Source organism: Aulonocara stuartgranti (genome assembly GCF_965226115.1).
Source record: "Aulonocara stuartgranti genome assembly, chromosome: 1".
In the NCBI taxonomy this organism is placed as follows: Eukaryota; Metazoa; Chordata; class Actinopteri; order Cichliformes; family Cichlidae; genus Aulonocara; species Aulonocara stuartgranti.
The window spans coordinates 5,965,043-5,983,569 of record NC_138939.1 but is presented as its reverse complement, the minus strand read 5'-3'; the positions used below and the strand labels follow the sequence as shown (position 1 = coordinate 5,983,569).

At 38.8% G+C, this 18,527-nt stretch overlaps 2 protein-coding genes across 5 annotated transcripts in view; one reads left to right on the top strand and one right to left on the bottom strand.

Annotated features, from left to right (window-relative positions):
- itfg1 (integrin alpha FG-GAP repeat containing 1) overlaps window positions 1–5,784 on the bottom strand; it is a 155,388-nt gene extending 149,604 nt beyond the window's left edge. For both annotated transcript variants that reach the window (XM_082526686.1, XM_082526687.1), the window contains exons 1-6: window positions 5,368–5,784; window positions 4,868–4,949; window positions 4,599–4,720; window positions 3,532–3,589; window positions 3,171–3,248; window positions 2,954–3,048 (exon numbers count right to left, since the gene is read on the bottom strand). In XM_082526686.1, the coding sequence (XP_082382812.1) occupies window positions 2,954–3,048; window positions 3,171–3,248; window positions 3,532–3,589; window positions 4,599–4,720; window positions 4,868–4,949; window positions 5,368–5,548 (616 nt within the window). In that variant the 5' untranslated portion in view covers window positions 5,549–5,784. The remainder of the gene's footprint in view (window positions 1–2,953; window positions 3,049–3,170; window positions 3,249–3,531; window positions 3,590–4,598; window positions 4,721–4,867; window positions 4,950–5,367) is intronic.
- Window positions 5,785–6,072: 288 nt separating this feature from the next.
- The window catches only part of phkb (phosphorylase kinase, beta), a 107,429-nt gene continuing 94,974 nt past the window's right edge, over window positions 6,073–18,527 (top strand). For 2 of the 3 annotated variants that reach the window (XM_082523267.1, XM_082523268.1), the window contains exons 1-2: window positions 6,087–6,155; window positions 8,718–8,804. In XM_082523267.1, coding sequence (XP_082379393.1) covers window positions 6,092–6,155; window positions 8,718–8,804 — 151 coding nt within the window. In that variant the 5' untranslated portion in view covers window positions 6,087–6,091. Of the gene's footprint in view, window positions 6,156–6,909; window positions 7,011–8,717; window positions 8,805–18,527 lie in introns of all 3 variants that reach the window. The other variant, XM_082523269.1, reaches the window with a different exon arrangement.

Sequence of the window (18,527 nt, the reverse complement as noted above, 5' to 3'; positions counted from 1 at the left end):
AGCCTAAACTTCCCAGAAATAGGTGTATATAAATAATGATGATGATGATGTATATATATAGGCGCAAAAAGACTTGAGGCTACAGTAACTGCCTAAGGTGCTTGACTATAAATAATGAATTATGACAAACATATTAATATCATAATAGAATATGAATACGTAAAAGCATCAATGTCACTTTAAAGACAAATTTATTTTAAACTGGCTAACTAACAGGATCCAGATTGTCTTCAAAACTCATTCTCTCCCTGCTTAAGCCGCACTGTTATACTCCAGCCGGTACCGCTTAGAGGAGCAGGTGGTCGCAGCAGACAGCGAGCTGAGCCATTCTCAAGACTCACCCACTGCGTTGCTCACCCCTCCTCCCACCCTTCCTCTGCCCTTTATCTTTCCAGGCATCCTTTTATTTCAAACCATCCATCCTTTCCGGCTCAGCTTTATCACTCCATCACTTCCTGCCTACTTTTCTCTCCTCTCTCTTCCTCCATCTGCATGCCCCCACAGATAGCAGCAGCCAAAGAGTCTGACATCGACCAGATGTACAGCAAGTGTCCCCACCCCCCACAGGTTCTTCTCTCTAAGCTGTTTCCTTGCATTCACCACAGCAAGTGATTGTAGTTGAATGTACTTGACAAGTCATAAGAATTTACTATAATGATCACTGTCCTTGTGTGTTTTCTGTGATTGCACATATGCACTGCAAGATATGACTACCTAAAGCAGAGAACCTAAAAAAAAAGTAAAAGACAGGCTGACGTGTAGGCCATCACTCTGACAGACAGGCTGCAGCACACTTGATAAAGAAACACATTCTAATTTGTATTAAAACAACCCCCAAAAAACAAAGATTTTTTTTTTCAATTCTGCAACAAAAAGGGGAAATTTATTGACTTTCTCCTAATCCCTAAACAGATTAAATATGAATTAAAATCTTCTCTGGTTAAATTGTGACAGCCTTGGGAAAAACCTCATAGCTCAAAAAGATACCTGCAGTGAGTATGACATGACTAAATCCTTTCTGATTACCTTAAACACAAGGATTAGCTTCCAGAGGAAAAACAAAAATCCTCCCATAAGTATAAGTGACAGCGCTACACTTAGTGGGCAGAAGGACAGGAGTGAGATGCTGTAAAACAAGAATGAGGTGATTTCTCCATTCACTGGTGAAGAAAATGACTGTTCCATTTTCCCCTAGTCAAGCTGAACTTGTGGCATTAAATATATTTTGGTCTTTTTTTCCCAGTTCCTCAAGTTCTCTCTAGAAAAAGAATAAAATAAAAAATACATCTTTGCAGAATGAACTTTATGAAACAATTCAGCTACACCACATCTGCATCGTATGGAGATTTTTGGAGAAAAATGCACCAGTTCTTTTTTTTTTTTTTTATAAACACTAAATTTATTCAGGAGATTATATGGATTTTATGTCTCCAAACACCAAAAGGTTATGTTTGCAGCTGTAAGAAGACAGTGATTACTGTGGTTTACAGTAGGCAGGGTCTCCGTGCTGCACTGACTGATACAAATAAATAGAAAAAAATGGCATTATGGACAAAGTCACTATAAATAAGTAAAAACTAACAAATGATACATTTTAACAGCAAAAGGATCCAGATTTTTCTTTTTTTGGGTGGCAGGGTGGGGGGGAATGCTTACTTTTCAATCAATTCATAAGCTTTACTAAATAAAAGACTATAAAAGACTCAGTCTCAGAAGTCATGCTTTAAAATAGGTGATAACAGGTATCAACCTTTACACCAAAACAGTACAAGGAGACCAGCAGAGGAATGAGCCACAAAACAAAACAGTGTTGAAGAGATTTAGGTCTCAGCTGAAACTGATCATAGGTCAACAGAAATGGAGCAATATGCTAGCAAGAAGGTTAAGTGGAAGGCAACACTGCACTTTTAGAGTGAGGTGACCATAGGCAGTGTTTTCAAAGCCAGGCTTTATGTAAACATTATTCACGCTTGGGGTCTTGTATGTTCTGGCTGTAGGAACCAGGCCCTGTAGGAGGTTTTCTAGAGTTGTTTTTATGGGAGAAAAAAAACCTACCAATTCCAGGCCACGTCTTAGTGTGCCATGAACCTATGCCCAAAGGGCTTGGTTAAACTGCTGCAATCAGTGGTGGTGGAAACCTATTCCATCCTCCCTTGGGTCACAATGGAAACAATGTCTAAAAGGCTTGATTAGTGGGGAGTTTCTGTGAACTCCCAACCTCACACATGTGCCAGCTACAGCATTGGAAAGGTTCCTCCTGGATTTTTTTCCACCTTTTTTTCCTCTTAGTAGCTGTACTCAATTCCACGTTCAAGGTTATCAAACACCCGTAGTGCAAACATGCAGTGACACAAAATGTCTCAAAATTATAGAAAATGAGATCCTTGTAGCACCTTACTGTACAGTGTAAGCTCACTTTATCGACCTGCTGAACGATTTGAAACAACAAATGATTTGGGTATATTTTGGGCAAATCAGGAGGTGATTAGGGGTAAGAAATTTGTGCAGTTAAACAAAGCAATGCATTTGCAGTGATGGTGAATTATGCCGGGAGATCACAAATCATAAATTGAGGGAAAACATTTCTATATCGTTATGCAGGAAATATTATTCCACTACAGAAACAAAAGAAAAGTCCCAACATGAAGCCAAAGATGACCAAAAAAGGAATAAAATAATACTCATTTAGTTTAATTTTAGTTTTTTTAAATTTATGTGCATGATACATCAGTAAAGTATCATAGGCACTTTTGCAATATGCAGTCATTTATGATCGAAGTTTCTCTGATAATTTCCCTTAAGTCAATGTAACCTTTGTACAAGGTTGTGACAGTTTTGAAAACATGCAAAGCTGAAAGACTTGATACAATTGACAACATAAGTTGTACTAAGAACACCAAAGCATTTTACAGTTGTTATTCATGCTTAGGCAATGCTTAAACATCAGACTTACCAGCAGTGAAGTCCTTGTTGAGGTCAATGAAAGCATTGGAGTGAGGCATACGCATGGCGCCAGTTAAACTCAGTGCTTTGCTGCACACTTCAGTCCTAAGAGAAGCCAAAGTTATAAAACAACCAAAGAATTTAGACACACCACAGAATTGAACTTCAGGTGTAACAGCACTAGAAATAAAGATAGAAAACTCTTAGTTTGGAAACTTTTCCATTACCTTTTGGTGAGATAGCAGACTACACTGGAGGAAGAGCTGATGACTCCAAAAACATCTGGAATCATGTCCCCATTAAAACTGAAAAGATTGTTTTTCTTTTAATGAAAACAAGACTTCAGGAGAGACGGAGATCACCAAAGTAGTCATTTTGAAGGACTTCAATGATGAGGGAGGTAAAACATGAGGTAATGGTTGCTAATATATTGGAAAAGTTAGATAAGATTTATTATTGAAAACTAAGACAAAAAAAACTCTGTAAAAACCAAGTTTGACTAAAAATGCACAAATGGAGCCAAAAATCGAAATCAAGCAAATTATTTAAAATTCAAAGCAATTCATGTAAATTTACACTGATACTTACTCCATGACAAGAGGTTGATCACTAAAGGTGTGATTCAGCTTAATCCCCCCTCCAATATCTATACAAAATGAAGAAGGTAAAAAGGCCTTGAGTATTAATGGTTTGACAAGAACACAGAACAGAAATCAGTGGTTTTGCTTAACTGAAGTCAACAGCTACAAATTGCTAAAAATAGCTAAAGCTTGAAATATTCATTATGCAATGGTTTTTCTTGTATATATATTCTGCCTGTAGTTCAATAAAAAAGGAATCCCTAAACAGAAAATATACACATAAAAAAGAAACAAATCTGAATAATCAGGTGATGAGCTTCTACTGGCATTGTATATTAAGCAAAAGTTGGTAACATGTGGAAAATGAGGTATCATTTTTATTGATCTAGTTAATGTTTATTGTTTTGGACTGAATGGTGATAGCCTATAAAAGAAAAAAGGACAGCAGTTGCTAATAAAATTAACAATGTGTCTTTTAAATTACGGTTTCCCAGTGAGTCATGATATTGTGGCAGTGACCCTCCAAAAGGTCCTAAAAGTGAAACATCTATGCTTTCTTCACTGTAAATTACTGCAATACCAACTCTAAAACAGCAAATGGAAAGTTTGGCGGGCAATGTACACATTTTGTGATTTATGTTACATCATGTGTTGCAGCAATGATTGATTCACTAAGAATTACTGCATTGCAATAATATGCCTCCATCAACTTGTAATATAAGCAGTAAAATCTGTGGGGAAATTAATATGTGTGGATACAAAGTTTAGTATCACCAATGACAAATCTGAGCAAATGCATAATCTTGACAATGTTTTGCTTCTGTTGTAACAAGTGGATAGAGAGGCCAAGACTTTCTGTTCTCTCTACCAACCATTGTTTACAAATGCAATTTAAAAAAAATTAAAGTATCATCAGAGAGTAGAAACGGTTTTTGAGTTTCCATTTCAGCAAGCATTGATGGTTGTCGATCTCTATGTGTTAGTCCTGGGAGAGACTCGCGACTTGTCCAGGGTATGGCTTTTTCCTGTGACGGCAGGGCAGCATTTGTAAATAAATCACTATTAGAGCTGTACCTAATGTCTGGTTGTGCCCCCAAAAGATGAAAACTTCTGTTTCCTGGCCATTCTTAGCTGTGAGAAGGACATCCATCTGAGAGTCTCCATCATAATCTCCGGGAACCACGCTGGTGATGTTTCTGAAACAGCAAGAAAAGTACTGAGTAAACATAATGCTGAAATGCGAGTAAGTTCAGTTTGTCAGCACTGAACATACTTACAATCATAAATTAAGACCAGTGCCATAATAAAGCTAATGGAGTGAAATAACAAACACATATGCATACTTTCCCAAAATGTTTTTGGCTTGAACTTTGGGCTTGAAGTAAGGTGGTTTGGAGTCAGCCAAGAATATGACCAAATCAGTCTCTGAAACAAAAAGAAGACAATATAAAGACGTTTAAAAAATTTAAGTTTACTTACTTTTTATTTAAGTATATATTTTTCACAAGTCATTCTGAAATGTCATTGCAGAGAAAACACAGGTGCATTTAATAAAAATACAGCAAGACCAGGCTAATTGTCGTCCAGAGGTGGACTTCCCCCCCTCTGGCTGCTATGAGACGTTTAAACTTCGGTTTTAAAAATAAAGAAGCAAACCAAAGCTACATTGTAGCTCAATGTGTAGGTAAAAACGCATTTTATATACATTAATACATGTCAAATTACATTTTATATTAAATTGATTACATTTAATGTTTTAACTCAATATACATAATTTGTGCAAACTGTTAATAAGAAGCCTTACTGACTGTTTGCTGTGTGAAGTGTGGATGAGTAAACCTACGTTCTTTGATCGTGAAGATGTCTGTCTGTTTATCCGAATTAAAATCTCCGAAAGCTGCCACCGTCCCATAATTCCCGGGACCGAAAAGGTCGGCCGTTACATCTTGAAGAGCAAATGTGTTATACTGTCCCCCCAAAAGTAACAAAAACGCTAAAGTAATTAATTTAAGCGTCCAAATCATCTTCCTGTCAGTGTAGCTCCCAACAACAACACTGACTGTAATACGGCGCACTGCTTTACAGCAGAAGGAAATGGTAGCTGCTTTTTAAGTAATTACACATAACATTTAACGGCGTTAAGCATATGTCGTGCTTTTTTATTTCTAGTGGGAAAAGCTGCAAGTAACGTTTAGAAATAAAGATAAATAATATGACATTAGAATTTCCTTATTTACGTCAGTGTCGTGCTCCCCGAGCTATTTCACAGCTATCAAGTCACTGAGAGTTACTTAGAAACAAACCGGAAACGGAAAGAAATTGTGTTCTTAATAAATATGAGACACATATTAACTATCGAAATGAGTGCGTTAATAAAAATAAATTCAATATCTTAACACGCAGAAGATAATTTGTGGAAACACTCGGGCTTTATTTACCGGTAAGCCACGGCAGAATTTAGCCTTATGATTTCTTACCCTATGCTGAGAAGCCCGATTCGCGTTTTATTTTGAAAGAAGCTACCGGATACACCTTAGCTTTGTAGCTATTTTAACATTTTCATAAACATGGCGAGCTTAGCAGATGTCGGGTGGAAGCTCTTGGAATTTAAAGCCCGATCAAAGCGATCAGGTCTGACATAACTTTGCATGATCTTCTGCATTGTGACACGCCCGCTTTTTCTGTTGTGCTTGCAGTGCCTCTGTACGTAGTGCCTCTGTTCTGCCCGTTTTAATGTGTCTACTGCACTGTTGGTAGAAGCATGAAAGGTCAGAGGTGTAAATGTGAAGCACTCAAGAGCTATTTTAAGAGCTTCTCATCAGGTCGCTGTGAGATCTCGCCCATAGTAAAACTGTGCTGCTGTATATTACTGTGTTAAACTGTGTTCCTGAAGGACTGTGCGGGCCTGTGAAAGCTGACACATTATGCTACTCTTGCGCTGGGGGAATGTGTCGGATATTGCACAAACGTTACCTAAACTCTTAACTGTCGCCAGCTGTAAGAAGCCAACCATTTTAAGAACTGCTGATAACCATCTACTTTAAAAGAGATCTTGGTGTGAAATTATGATTTAACAAGAGGTGTATCCCAGTGTAGCCTAATAACGCAGCATTCTGAAAGCATACCATTTATGTTATGAAGAATAAAGTGCAGTAATTAGTCAAATTATGTCCTAATATAGTGATGTAGTCATTTAAACCATGTATTGTCATCTTTCATTATAACTCTACTCTTCATCACTCATTTCTAAAGAAATACAATGGATTGTAATTTCTTGCATGTTCTTGATTATTGTCGTCATCCCAGGATGTAATTCGTTGTTGATTCATGCATGTCTAAAATTGTAACTCTCTGCTACTAACTCATTTACTGTGAATTGCTGTAGATTTGTGATTTAGCTGAGAGTCGCTTGGCCTTAAATTCACCTTTTGAGAATGGCCGGTTCGGCTGCGATTACCAAGCTCCACCGGACAGTTTACAGACTCGGTAAGTAGTGACAGCAGATCTGAGGGAAACAGCTGAAGGGGACATAGGTGACGATATCTGGACTCTAGACCATATACTTATTTCACGATTACAGGAAAACATATGTTGTGAATGTGATCATCCTATTCCTTCAAACAGCAACCCAGAAAAGTTCAGGTCAGAACATTTTTTTCCGTGTTTACAAGAAAAGAAAACCATCTCATGCTTGGACTGTTGGGAATTCTGACGTGCAAAGTAGAGTATTACCCATAATCTTCTGTAATTTCACACTGTTGATACAGTGTGGCTTATGTGGATTAAACTCAGAAGAATTATATTGCTCCTCCACAGTAAGCATGAAAGATCCTGATATGGCACAAAATGAATTTACAGTATTAATGAAGTCACTGAAGTTAGTCAGGGGATTGTTTAAAACCAAGCAAACAGTGACAGCTTACATTTGTCTGATCTCATGTTAGAAATTAAAATTGGAACATTGTACTTCCTCCATGCCTGTTTAAAGTGTTATCTTTAAAAAGAGATGGATTGGCTTTGTCCCCAGCAACTTTTATGCTGATGGAAATTATGCTAATTTCAGTAAGAATGTGAATTTTTCAGTACCTGTGGTACTGACCCAAGGTCAAACCTATTAAAATGCAAATCTCAGCAAAGTGAAAAGTGTCTGAAAATGGAGAAAGTCTAACAAATTGGGGCTTCCCTCAAACTGCTACTCTCTCTCAGTTCAGAGGAAAATGTCTGCTCACGAGTCGCAGCTACTTTCTGAATGTTTAGCTCAGGGCTTGAATATCATTTTGTGTGCTGAGACTTTTGTGAGTCTCAGCACAGATGTGTTGCAGTGAAAAACAGAATGTACTGATAGCATGTGTGTATTGTTTCTGTGTTTTGTCTGCTGCCTGTTCTTGTGTCCCAAGCTGACAAAAGCCGTGGCCAGAGCATTATCCATTCAGGTTGTCTTTGTGTACATACAAAGGTTTGTCCAATAGATATGACAAGTCATAATCTCTCTAAAGATAAACAGAGTTTGGTGGCCAAAGGTCAAACTCACTTTGACCACTCAAGATATGCCTCAAGACATTATGTGCTAATTCTTACAGTCAGATAGAAAATGTCAACACTTCTTTATTCTATCCAAAAGTTCAAAGGTCAGCTTTACTGTGATATCACAATGTTTGCAAAAACACTTTTTGTCCATTGTGCCGTAACATGGAAAAAGACATGGGGATTTTGGCGTTATTTCATAATTCGGTCTCTACCTTTTTAATTTCTGCATAAATTAATGGCTGTCAGAAGTCTCTTCCTGTTAAAATGGAGTTTTTCCTTCCCACCATCGCAAAATGCCACTTATAGGATGTTGTTTGATTGTCGGGGTTTTCTCCAGAATACTGTAGGGTCTTTATCTTATATTAAAAAGTCCTTTGAAACAACTGTTGTTGTTATTTTTGGCTATAGAAATAAACTTGAATTGAATTGAGATGAAATCTATATTACTGTATAGATCAATGTAAACATCAGCTTTAGTTTGATGGATACATACAACCGCAAGCCTACAATTTTAGTCTTCTTTTTTAACTGGAAACATCCAACAAAAAATAAATGTATTCTGAAACTGTTGCTAAACTTAAACCTCTAAAGAACATCAGTTTTGGGAATGCTATTGAAGGACTGTGTTTGCAAGTGTTTGTGTTTAATATGTATATTCTTCTTCAGGCTCCATCTATGAACCTCTGAAGCTGTCAAATCTCCAGCGGGAAGATGAACCCCTCTGGGAGAAGCTGGACCGCTACTACAGTGCAGGTAAATACATTTGCTCACTCTTTGGAAGCTGCGGATTAATAATGTAAAGATGTGTAGAAGAAATGGCAATCAGAGGAGTTTGCAGGCATTTTGGTACTTTTATGGAGGAGTCTGATCATTCACGTGTAATATTTTTCCCCTGATGTAATTGTATTAATTTCCACTCAATTTCTGCCATGTCATTAAACATAAGAGAAACTAGTCCCTGTTATTCCGTATTACAGGAACATTAGATCGCTAATTTCCCATAGTAATTCCAATATCATCAAGTTTATGAGTCTTTGACACCCACATAATCTACACAGTATCTCAGTGGTTTGACTTCATCTTTTATGTTCTCTCACTGTATAACTGCAGTGCACAGTGCACAGCTTTTAATATTTTAAAACTGCGCAGAAAAAGTTTCTACATTGTCTTAGATCAGAGGTTCCCAAAGTGTGGGGCCCGCCCATTGCAGGGGGGGCGCGGTATGAAAAGAAAAAAAAAAGGAACGCTTTGGACACTGCTAGCATAATGGACAGGTTTTTAACGGGGCTCCCACACAAACGCAAAGCAGGAGATGAAGCATCGCCAAATATGCTTCCTAACATATTTGAAGCATATCTGCCCTTTAGCTTCACCTGCACAAGTGCCGAGGTAGCTCTCCCCTGCAGAATTGGTTTTCCCTGCGTCGGGAGGATCCGCTGGGCTCTCCAAATCACGGACAAACAGTATCCTACATTCTTGATTTTTAGTTCACAAACACTTGCTGTAATGACTAACTACTCCTGACATTTTGGAGATGTTAGCTCTTTATACAGTAAAGTTACAGCGGGATACAAATAACATCAGCCTGATCCTGCCATGATTTGTTCCCCGGTTCAAATCACAGACAAACAGTGTCCCACAGTTTTTTGTGTTTTTGAACCCATTTTGCACAAAGAGGCATTTTTTGAAAAAATGTTTTGATAGCAATGTTGAATATTATTACACAGGAAACAACAGAAACAACAAGTAAAATAATCACACCGTGACGCCTCTGCCTTTCTAAATAGAGGGACAGTAACTGCGTGGGTATATGTAAGTGTGTAAAACCTGCAGATAGTCAGATTAACAGTAACAGTATTTTGTCTCTATCTGCCATTCTGCAATTCATCTCATGTAAACAATTACATGGCGCACAGCGTGACGTGAAAAAAGGCACATACCTTTGACGTTGCGTGATGAACTCTGTATTCCTCGTCCACACGTAAACGCAGAAAAGGAGTTTTAACAAATCTCAGTTTTCTGTGATTCGATTACATGTGGAGGAAAGGCCCAAACGCATAGAAACAGCTGCGTTTTCAAAAATACCCATGTAGGTGTGGACACAGCGTAACAGAGTTAGTAGTGGATTTTACTACTACCTGTAATTTATTGCAGTTTACTTGTATTTGCTTAATTGTTTACTAAATGTTTGAGGTGTGAAATAAAGCGCAATGGAGTTTGGAAACAATATGGGTGTGTGTGGTTGGAGGATGTGTTTGTGCGAGGGGGTGGGGGGTTAGGTGATGGGGGGGCGCAAACATTTTTCTTGTAAAACAAAGAGGGCCCAGCAAAAAAAAAAAAAAAGTTTGGGGACCACTGTCTTAGATAATGCCTTTCACTGTTTCTGTAATCTCAACAGAGCATCAGGTTGCATGTGTTAAGGCATGATCATGATGGAATTTAAACATAATCTCTCTAACCTCAGCTTTAACAGTCTCCAACCAACAACAGTCCTTTCAGTGTGTAGCTCCCCTGTTAAATGTCACAGAAGATGATGTAGAAAGTTCCAAAATACCTGGAAAGAAAGGTTTTATAGCCTAGGCATTCTTTTTATATATTATCCAAAATGTGTCCTCATCTCTGTCTTGTGTACCTGTTTCAAACTATATTTTCCTAATTTACAAGGTGTCATATATTCGTCTGAGTTTTATTTTAAGGTTTATTCAGTTTAAATGCTGGTTTTACTGTGATGTTGGACTGGAAGAACCTACAGTGTTCTATAACTGGATATCCTTTCCTCTCCATAAACCTGTGGCCCACTGGCAACACTGCTGAGCTATTGTATACGGCAGTATTTAGTATTTAGTATTTATTTATTTATTGTCATTGTCAAGAACAATGAAATTGCGTTTGGGGCTTCCATACAACCCCAAAAAAAGAAGAAAATAATAAATAAATACCCCTTAAAACCCAAGTGTACATATTTAACCCAGTGTGACTCCAATGCAATAAGACAATCCTTAGCAATAATGTTCGTAGAAATTCAGACAAAGACCTGAGAAACATGACAAAATACAACAATGCAACCCATTCAATATTATTGTACTGTGAGATATGATATCAGATATGATAGTAAAGGCTGCATTTGTTTTGTCATTGCCAATATTCTTAAATTGCAGCCTTGGGTATAGTGATTACATCTTGCAGACATACATTATTGTTTGGAGAGAGACTCAGCTGGCAGGATAAAGGCCAGACATGGGAGTTCACCGATGTTAAAGATGCAGGAGCATTTACCGCAGCATGCATTGAGCTGCAGTGGTGAGAACAGTGTTTGGATCTGTTACTTAAGTAAAAGCAGCAAGAGCGGTTTGAAATAATGTGCAACAAGTAACGATCCCACTTTAGCAAATCTCAATATTGGACAGAGCTAAGAAGAAGTACTGGCACCAAAATGCAATTATAGCACCAGAAGTAAAAGTACTCATTAAGAAAAAAGCCTATAGTGCAGTGTTCTTTACATACTCTGTGACAATACTATATACCAGCGTTCCCCAACCCCCGGGCCACGGACCGGTACCAGCCCATGAGTCTTTTGGTACTGGGCTGCGAGAGGTGAGGCTTGGGTGTGAAATTTATGGTTTTCAGGGTTTTCATTGCTTTTTATGGTTAACTCGGTTTCCCTGGGTCTTTCCCTGTGTTATGAATAAATCTTCTGTTTTTAGGTACCGGTACTGATTTTATTTTGTTGTTTTTATCTGCGACCCCTTAAAGGCCAGTCTGTGAAAATATTGTTGGACATAAACCGGTCCGTGGCCCAAAAAAGGTTGGGGACCGCTGCTATATACTATAGCCTCTTAGAATATAATAGTCATATTAAAATCAAAATAATCCAAAAGCTAATAAACAAATCCTGGTAACTAATACCTGAAGCTGCAGAGTACATTTTATAAATGTTAGATACTCATCACTCGGTTGGTATTATCTGAGTAAGGACAATTAAATGACTTTCCAGTGTGTATTACTGCTTCAGAGCCTTTTAGGGTTTGGGCAGTACAGATACTGATACATGAGCACATTTCACCGCTGATGTCAAGTTCTTTTGACCTGTGTGATTGCAGTGTACCATGCCCTGGTACTGATCTGGTATGATTGAAAAAGAAAAGCACAGAACTCCAACCCTTCCTTGCAGACAACTGCCTCTGGTGAATAATTTTCAGCCGAGCTTCACAATCTATAAGGCGTGTGAGAGGGCAGTGTCTCTGTGCTTTCAAAAAAAAAAAAACAGCCACAAAATACATAAAATCATGAACCTCATTGTGGTCTGCGAGAGCGTTTGTCTTCAAAAGGATGCGTGTGCATGAGAGAGCGAGCGGGCGAGAGGATTGAAAGGCCTTTAAGTTCAGAATAAAGAAAAGACAGAGTAATGGGGTAAAATTTACACAGAAAAAGAGAATAACTGAAATGTACTCAGACCTGGAACATTAAACGGTAGCCAGCGGGTGAGGGGGGGGTGAGTGGTGGTTGGGAAAGGAAATCATGCCTAGCATATGTATGTGCTAAACTTATTGGCGAAAGCTGTTAACATCTTAGGAAGTCGAAGATGTTAATAGATAAAATCCCAACATATTGAACATATACGCAAAATCATGCCTACATTAGCAGAAGCTTGTCTCATTAGTTTGAAACTAACTGTGAGCTACAGACACACAAATTTGGTTATGGATAGCCTGTGTGGCTTGGTCCAGGTGATAATTCTAGAATGTGTAATCAATAAGGAGGCACCAGCCTCACTGCAGGAGAGATAAATACGCATTAGTGCTGATTACAGAATTACCTGCAGCTGTTAGTGCAGCACTGTGGCTGCCAGCCTTACCTCCCAGTCCACACAGGCACCTCCCCACAATGCCACACAGCTTTAGCATCCTCAATTTCAGAATTCATTCAGATCACCCGTTTGTATGTATTCTAGCCCGCTGTTCTATAAAAGTTAAGATTAGACTTTTTATTGCTTTCATTTATTGGTTTCATAAATGTTTGTGTGACAGGGACAATAAGCTGGCAGAAGGCTAAACAGCAAATTGCAGTCAAATGTGGGACTGTAAAGCTGCTGTGCTCCTCACAAATGGATATCGGTGTGTCTGGCGATAACCTTTTTCCTGACACAGCTTTTGGCTTATTTAATAAATTGCTGAGGTGTAACTAATAGCATTAATGTTGGTTCTGCTCTACTTAGATGTGCCTGTGAATATTACTTCTGAGCCATTGTACACTATTGCAGAGTTCAGGCACTGCAACACTTAGACTGAATGCATCTGTTATTAATCTCGTAGACTGTCAGAATGTCTGCCGTGAGACTGTTCTGTGTTTGGCGGCCTTAATGAGAATGTGAGGACAGTTAAACAAAATGGGTAATAAGGTGGCAATTTGCCGTTATTAGCTGGTCAACACGTATTGTAGTAATCTAAGCGAAATATGAAACAACAGAAAACTGTCTCTTTATGTTTGTTTTGCCTTCTGATGATAAACTGGATTTGCCTTTCTTTTTATTTTACAGTAAAATCAATACAAGTAGAGCCAGAGAGCCAAACACACTGCTTCATCTGAGCAGAAAGAGGTGGGTGCAGGAGGCAGCATCGTGTGTTGCCTCTGGCTGTGTAAGGCTATTGGATTCTGGTAATGCAGCTCAGGATGCTGTCCCTAAGGATCAGTGCTGATGCTGCCACTGTTGAAACATGGTGGACTTTTCTCCGTTGCTCTTTTGAAAATAACAAAAACCTAATGTACAGCAGCTAAATGGACACGTCATCTCAGAAGGAATGTCAGTGCAGTTGGTGTTTTTCATATTTTTATTCTGTTGGTTTGTTTTGCAGAGTGCAACCAGGCAACTTCGACTGGCTGTGCGCAGATTTCCTGGGTAGAAGTAGAAATACTGATGTTGTGTAAATGATGTCGGTGCTCCTCTGCTCATGACATTTAAGGGATTACAGAATATACAAAAATTGTGGCCTTCTCCTGGCAGTGACCGTGAACAAAGATCTAAAAACAGGGTGACCTACATTAGCATTTCTTTCTTTTCTTTTCTTTTTTTCACCTGGAATTGCAAAAAGTGAAAACTAGGCTACAGGATCTCCTGCAGGATTTTTCTAGTGGAAGCCTCTCCTAAAAATAAGGAGCACATCTGCAAATGCCAGAAGACAGTATTACACTTTAATGAAATATATACACTGATCAGTCTGCATATTAAACCCACCTGCCTTATATTGTGTAGGCATGCCTTGGGCTGCCAAAACCGCTCTTGACTCATCAGGGCAAGCTGTCGTGTCTGGCACCAGGACATTAGCAGTGGATTCTTTGGGGCCTGTAGCTTATAGGCGTGGAGTCTCTGGCAACTGGGCTTGTACAAGTGCATCCCTCAGATATTCACACTGGGATCTAGAGACTTTGCACTGTTTCTCAAGTTGTTCTTGAGCACTGCTGCCAGTTTTGCTTAATATCACTTAAAATAATTTTCTTTGTCCATTAGGACCTTTTTTTGAGTAAAGTGCACTTGCACTTGCAGACTGTATGACATCTCTGATGGGTCTGAGTTCAGCCCAGTGAATTTCAAACCACACTTGTGATGTCAAGTCAGGTCAAAGGTAATACATGCTAATTATTAAAAAGCTGCAAACTCCTGCCTTTCCTCCTAGCCTTGAGTCATTGTTTATGATTTTGAATAGCTTGTCTCATGGATTCATGCTGTTTGCATCAATAACTGCGATCATACACAGCTCTAAATTAAAGAAGAGCTCAGCTTCTCCCCATGGACCCAAGCATCACAGTGCAGCAAAACAAAGAGGCAATTTTCACACCTTGTTATAATGCATGATTGAAAGGTATAACAAGCGTTCATTCTTTTTCTCTGTAGTTCCAGCCTCGCCTACAAATCTCCCCAAACCTTTTGTGCATTGTTTGCAGCTACACAACCTTGACTTCATTAGTTTCCTCTGCTGCCTCTTGTTTACTCCAGCTTGCATTGACTGGACTGGTTGCAACCGATTTCTTGATATTAAACAGTTGCACAGCTGACAACTACAAACAAGTTGTTAAATGAATCTAAATTAAGTCAAGTCACTCACAGACAAGCTCAGCGCTACGAAGCATGTGGAAGTGGATCAGATGTTGGCAACAGGTTGGTGTTTACTACAGGTACTTAACTCAAAGGTAGCACAACAAACATTTCTGTGTTTTATAGTATTTTAAACACACAGTAAAATGACATATGTGTCATTTACATTTAGATGATCACATTGTAAATGTTAAATAATACCAAAGTTAAAGGGCAAAGAAGAATAGCCGTAAAAAATGCGAACATTTACTGAGGCAAATCACAGCTTTGGGTGAGGATTTAGCTCAGGCGTCGGATTTATTTAAGGCTTTAGAAACTGCAGCTTTTGAAGTAAGCTAATGCATTTTTATTTGTCTCGTTGTTTCATTCCACAGTTGAAAAACAAGGAAAAGGAAAGGTAACTGCCCCTGAACCAGGTGCTGATTGTTAATATGTCTTGTGTGAAAGCATCTGTTAAAGGCTGGGTGCACCATTTTCTCACATGAACAAACTCGTGGCAGATATGACACAGCCCATTGGTCAGCCCTGATGAAGACGGGGCAGCTTCTGTGTGCATGTGTGTGCTCCTGTGGCAGTTTGCGTGCGCATTAATGTGCCCTTGGTGGCTTTTCATTAGGCGGCATGTTTATGTGTGTTTGGAAAATGACTGAAGACAATAAACGGTGCTTAGTGTGCAACAGGTGTAGCTCTCAGTTGGAACCGATTTGCTGCTATCAGCTAAGGCAGTAGTGCCTCCAGCATCAGCTTCTTTTGAGACCCCATAGATTTACAGAAAAAAGCCCCTGCCAGATAGCGGTATGTCGAAAACGCAGCGCTGAACATTGAGCTTGTTTAATTGTTGTGTTGGGGGCCGATTGGAAGCGCTTGTCCAATTCTAGCAGGGAACAAAGCCAACATTGTTATCGCCTGTACCCAGACCCGCTTGCCAATATACCTGCTTTCTTTCAGTTTTAGGGAGGAAAAGGGGTGGAGAGGGGTGAGGCTGGGGTGACAATGACAAACAAACCAGTTACATTTTTCCTTCCTTCTCTTTGTTTGTTTGTTGTTTTGTTGCCACCCCTAGCTCAGTCAAAGGCAGCAGTATTAAGCTTACGCTGCTGTGATTGGGGGCTTGTTTTCGCGTTATCAAGAAAAGAATACCAGGGAAGGTTTACCTCCATCTCTCATGGTTCATCACTCAATCTCCTCTCTCCCTCCACTTTTTTTTTTTTTTAATTTGGAACCGCTCTATGGTTTCTTGTTTATGTGGCATTGAGCACACACTTCACTGATTCAGCCAGTTCCCTGATAAAACAGGAAGCAGAAGGTATGGCTACTATCGCTCTGCCTTCTGCCTCATACTGATTACAGAAGAGAGAATAAGAATACGCCTCTTTTTTTTCAATTATTGCAGTCTTTTATCTTCACTTTGACTACAAATTTAGATTGTCTTGCTCTCTTATATCTTGCTTTTCCAATTATGTTATCTGTCTTTGTCATCTGCCTTATTTCTTTCATTCTCTTGGCAAGAAAAAGGCTTTCAGGATTTAACAAAATCTGCATTAAAAATGATCAGCATCCCATATTCAGTATTTCATTGTTCACTATTTATGACAAATTAACACATATCTCATTGGTTGATCCGTACAGGGTTTGTGTTACATGCTGTAATTCTTTATTTGGGGATCCAGTGGAGCTCTTCCCTCATGCCTCTTGAATTTATGGTTAGGTCACCTCATGAATTTATCATCCTACAAGTATCATTGATATCAGTCTACCTTTCCCATCTCACGCTTCAATAAAATTTATAGGAAAAGAATGTGAAGCCTTTTTCTAAACTTCTACATAAATGTAACCTAAAACACAATTTAGTTCATAATTGTTTCTTGTATTTCTGTACTGAATGTAATGTAGAACTATAGAACATTCCAAGAGTTTATACAATCCTTTCTTACAACTGTATATTTACTACATATTTTATAAAAGGTATTGTACATTATAGAAGTGCTGTTAACTGTGGTTACTCTGTTAGCATTGAGATGCAAGCAGGTCCTTTTGTGGCTTTGTGTGTGCATTTGTTTTTCATCCAACAGCTCGTGTCACAGATGTGGAATTGCAGCAACCATTATCTCAGCGTCAGCAGGAGTAGAGAAGTTATTGTTAAGACTGGTATGAATGATGAATATCAACGTTTGTGTATTTTCTCTTGTAGCATCTGCTGTGGAACTATTCGGATACCATCTGACTTCTTCCATCTTTTTGCTCTTGTTTTTTTTTTTGCTTTTCAATCTATTGCTGTTTTTTTTTCCTTTCTCATCATCTTCTCTCATTTTCTCCACACTGTCGGTGCAGTGAAATGGCCCATTGTAAAAGAGCAGACTGTGTGCGTCTGAGACATTAGCTGCTGATTTAGTGGGACATTAGCTTGATGGATGGCTAGGCAGAAAACTCCTAACAACAGTTGATTTGCATCCAGAGAAACTTGCAGCTTGAGACTGAACAATGTTAAGCTCTCTCTTAGTATTTAGTATTTATTTATTTATTGTCATTGTCAAGAACAATGAAATTGCGTTTGGGGCTTCCATTGTTTATGTTCTACATCTATTGAGGACTTCCACTGCACCGTTTCACAGCAGAGGAAACTCGAGACCTTACCAGTTTCAAATTGAGCAATAGCAAAGCATCTCCACTCGTTTTATCCTGCTTGACTTTATGATTGTTTGATGCAGTTGAAGTCGATTCTTTAACAGATGTATTATAAAACATTGTTTCTATCCATTGTTTAAAAGGTCAAAAAGGAGGGAAAGGAAAGGTGATGCACAAAGTTGCTTTGTCCATCACCCATGAAGTCCTGTTTTTTTAAGCTAGACTTGAGCTTTTTGCCTGTTGCCCTGAAGCATGTGTGTTTCTTTTTGCCTGTTTTACTCTTAATAGGTCCACAACTCACAAAAACCCCCATCATGTTATAGTGAAATGAGCAGTAGTGTCTCTGTTTATCAGAGACTTTTTTTACTACAACTGCACATTTTCTTGCAATTAAAGGTTTTGCCCTTTGCTGGCCATTAGAAAATATATTGGATTACAGCACCTTGACATTGGCTTCTCTCTTCTTTTCTGCGCCAGGGACTTTGTGTATTTTCTAATATGCAGACTGTGGGCAGGTGAACGAAACCCAGTGTTGTCTGTTTGGTTTACTGTCTGCAAGGTTGCGCTAAAACGCTTGGCTGAATATCATCAAACCTGATGGAAGGGTGGAGCGCAAGCAAAGAAGTAGCCCTATGAATTTAGTACACCCGTTTCACTTTTTAAAAAATTGTTACCTACAGTATTGGCCTTGGCAAAAGACGGCATCCTCTGAATGTCCTTCTGTTTAATGCTAATTCACCCCATCAGCCTCTTTATCTGAC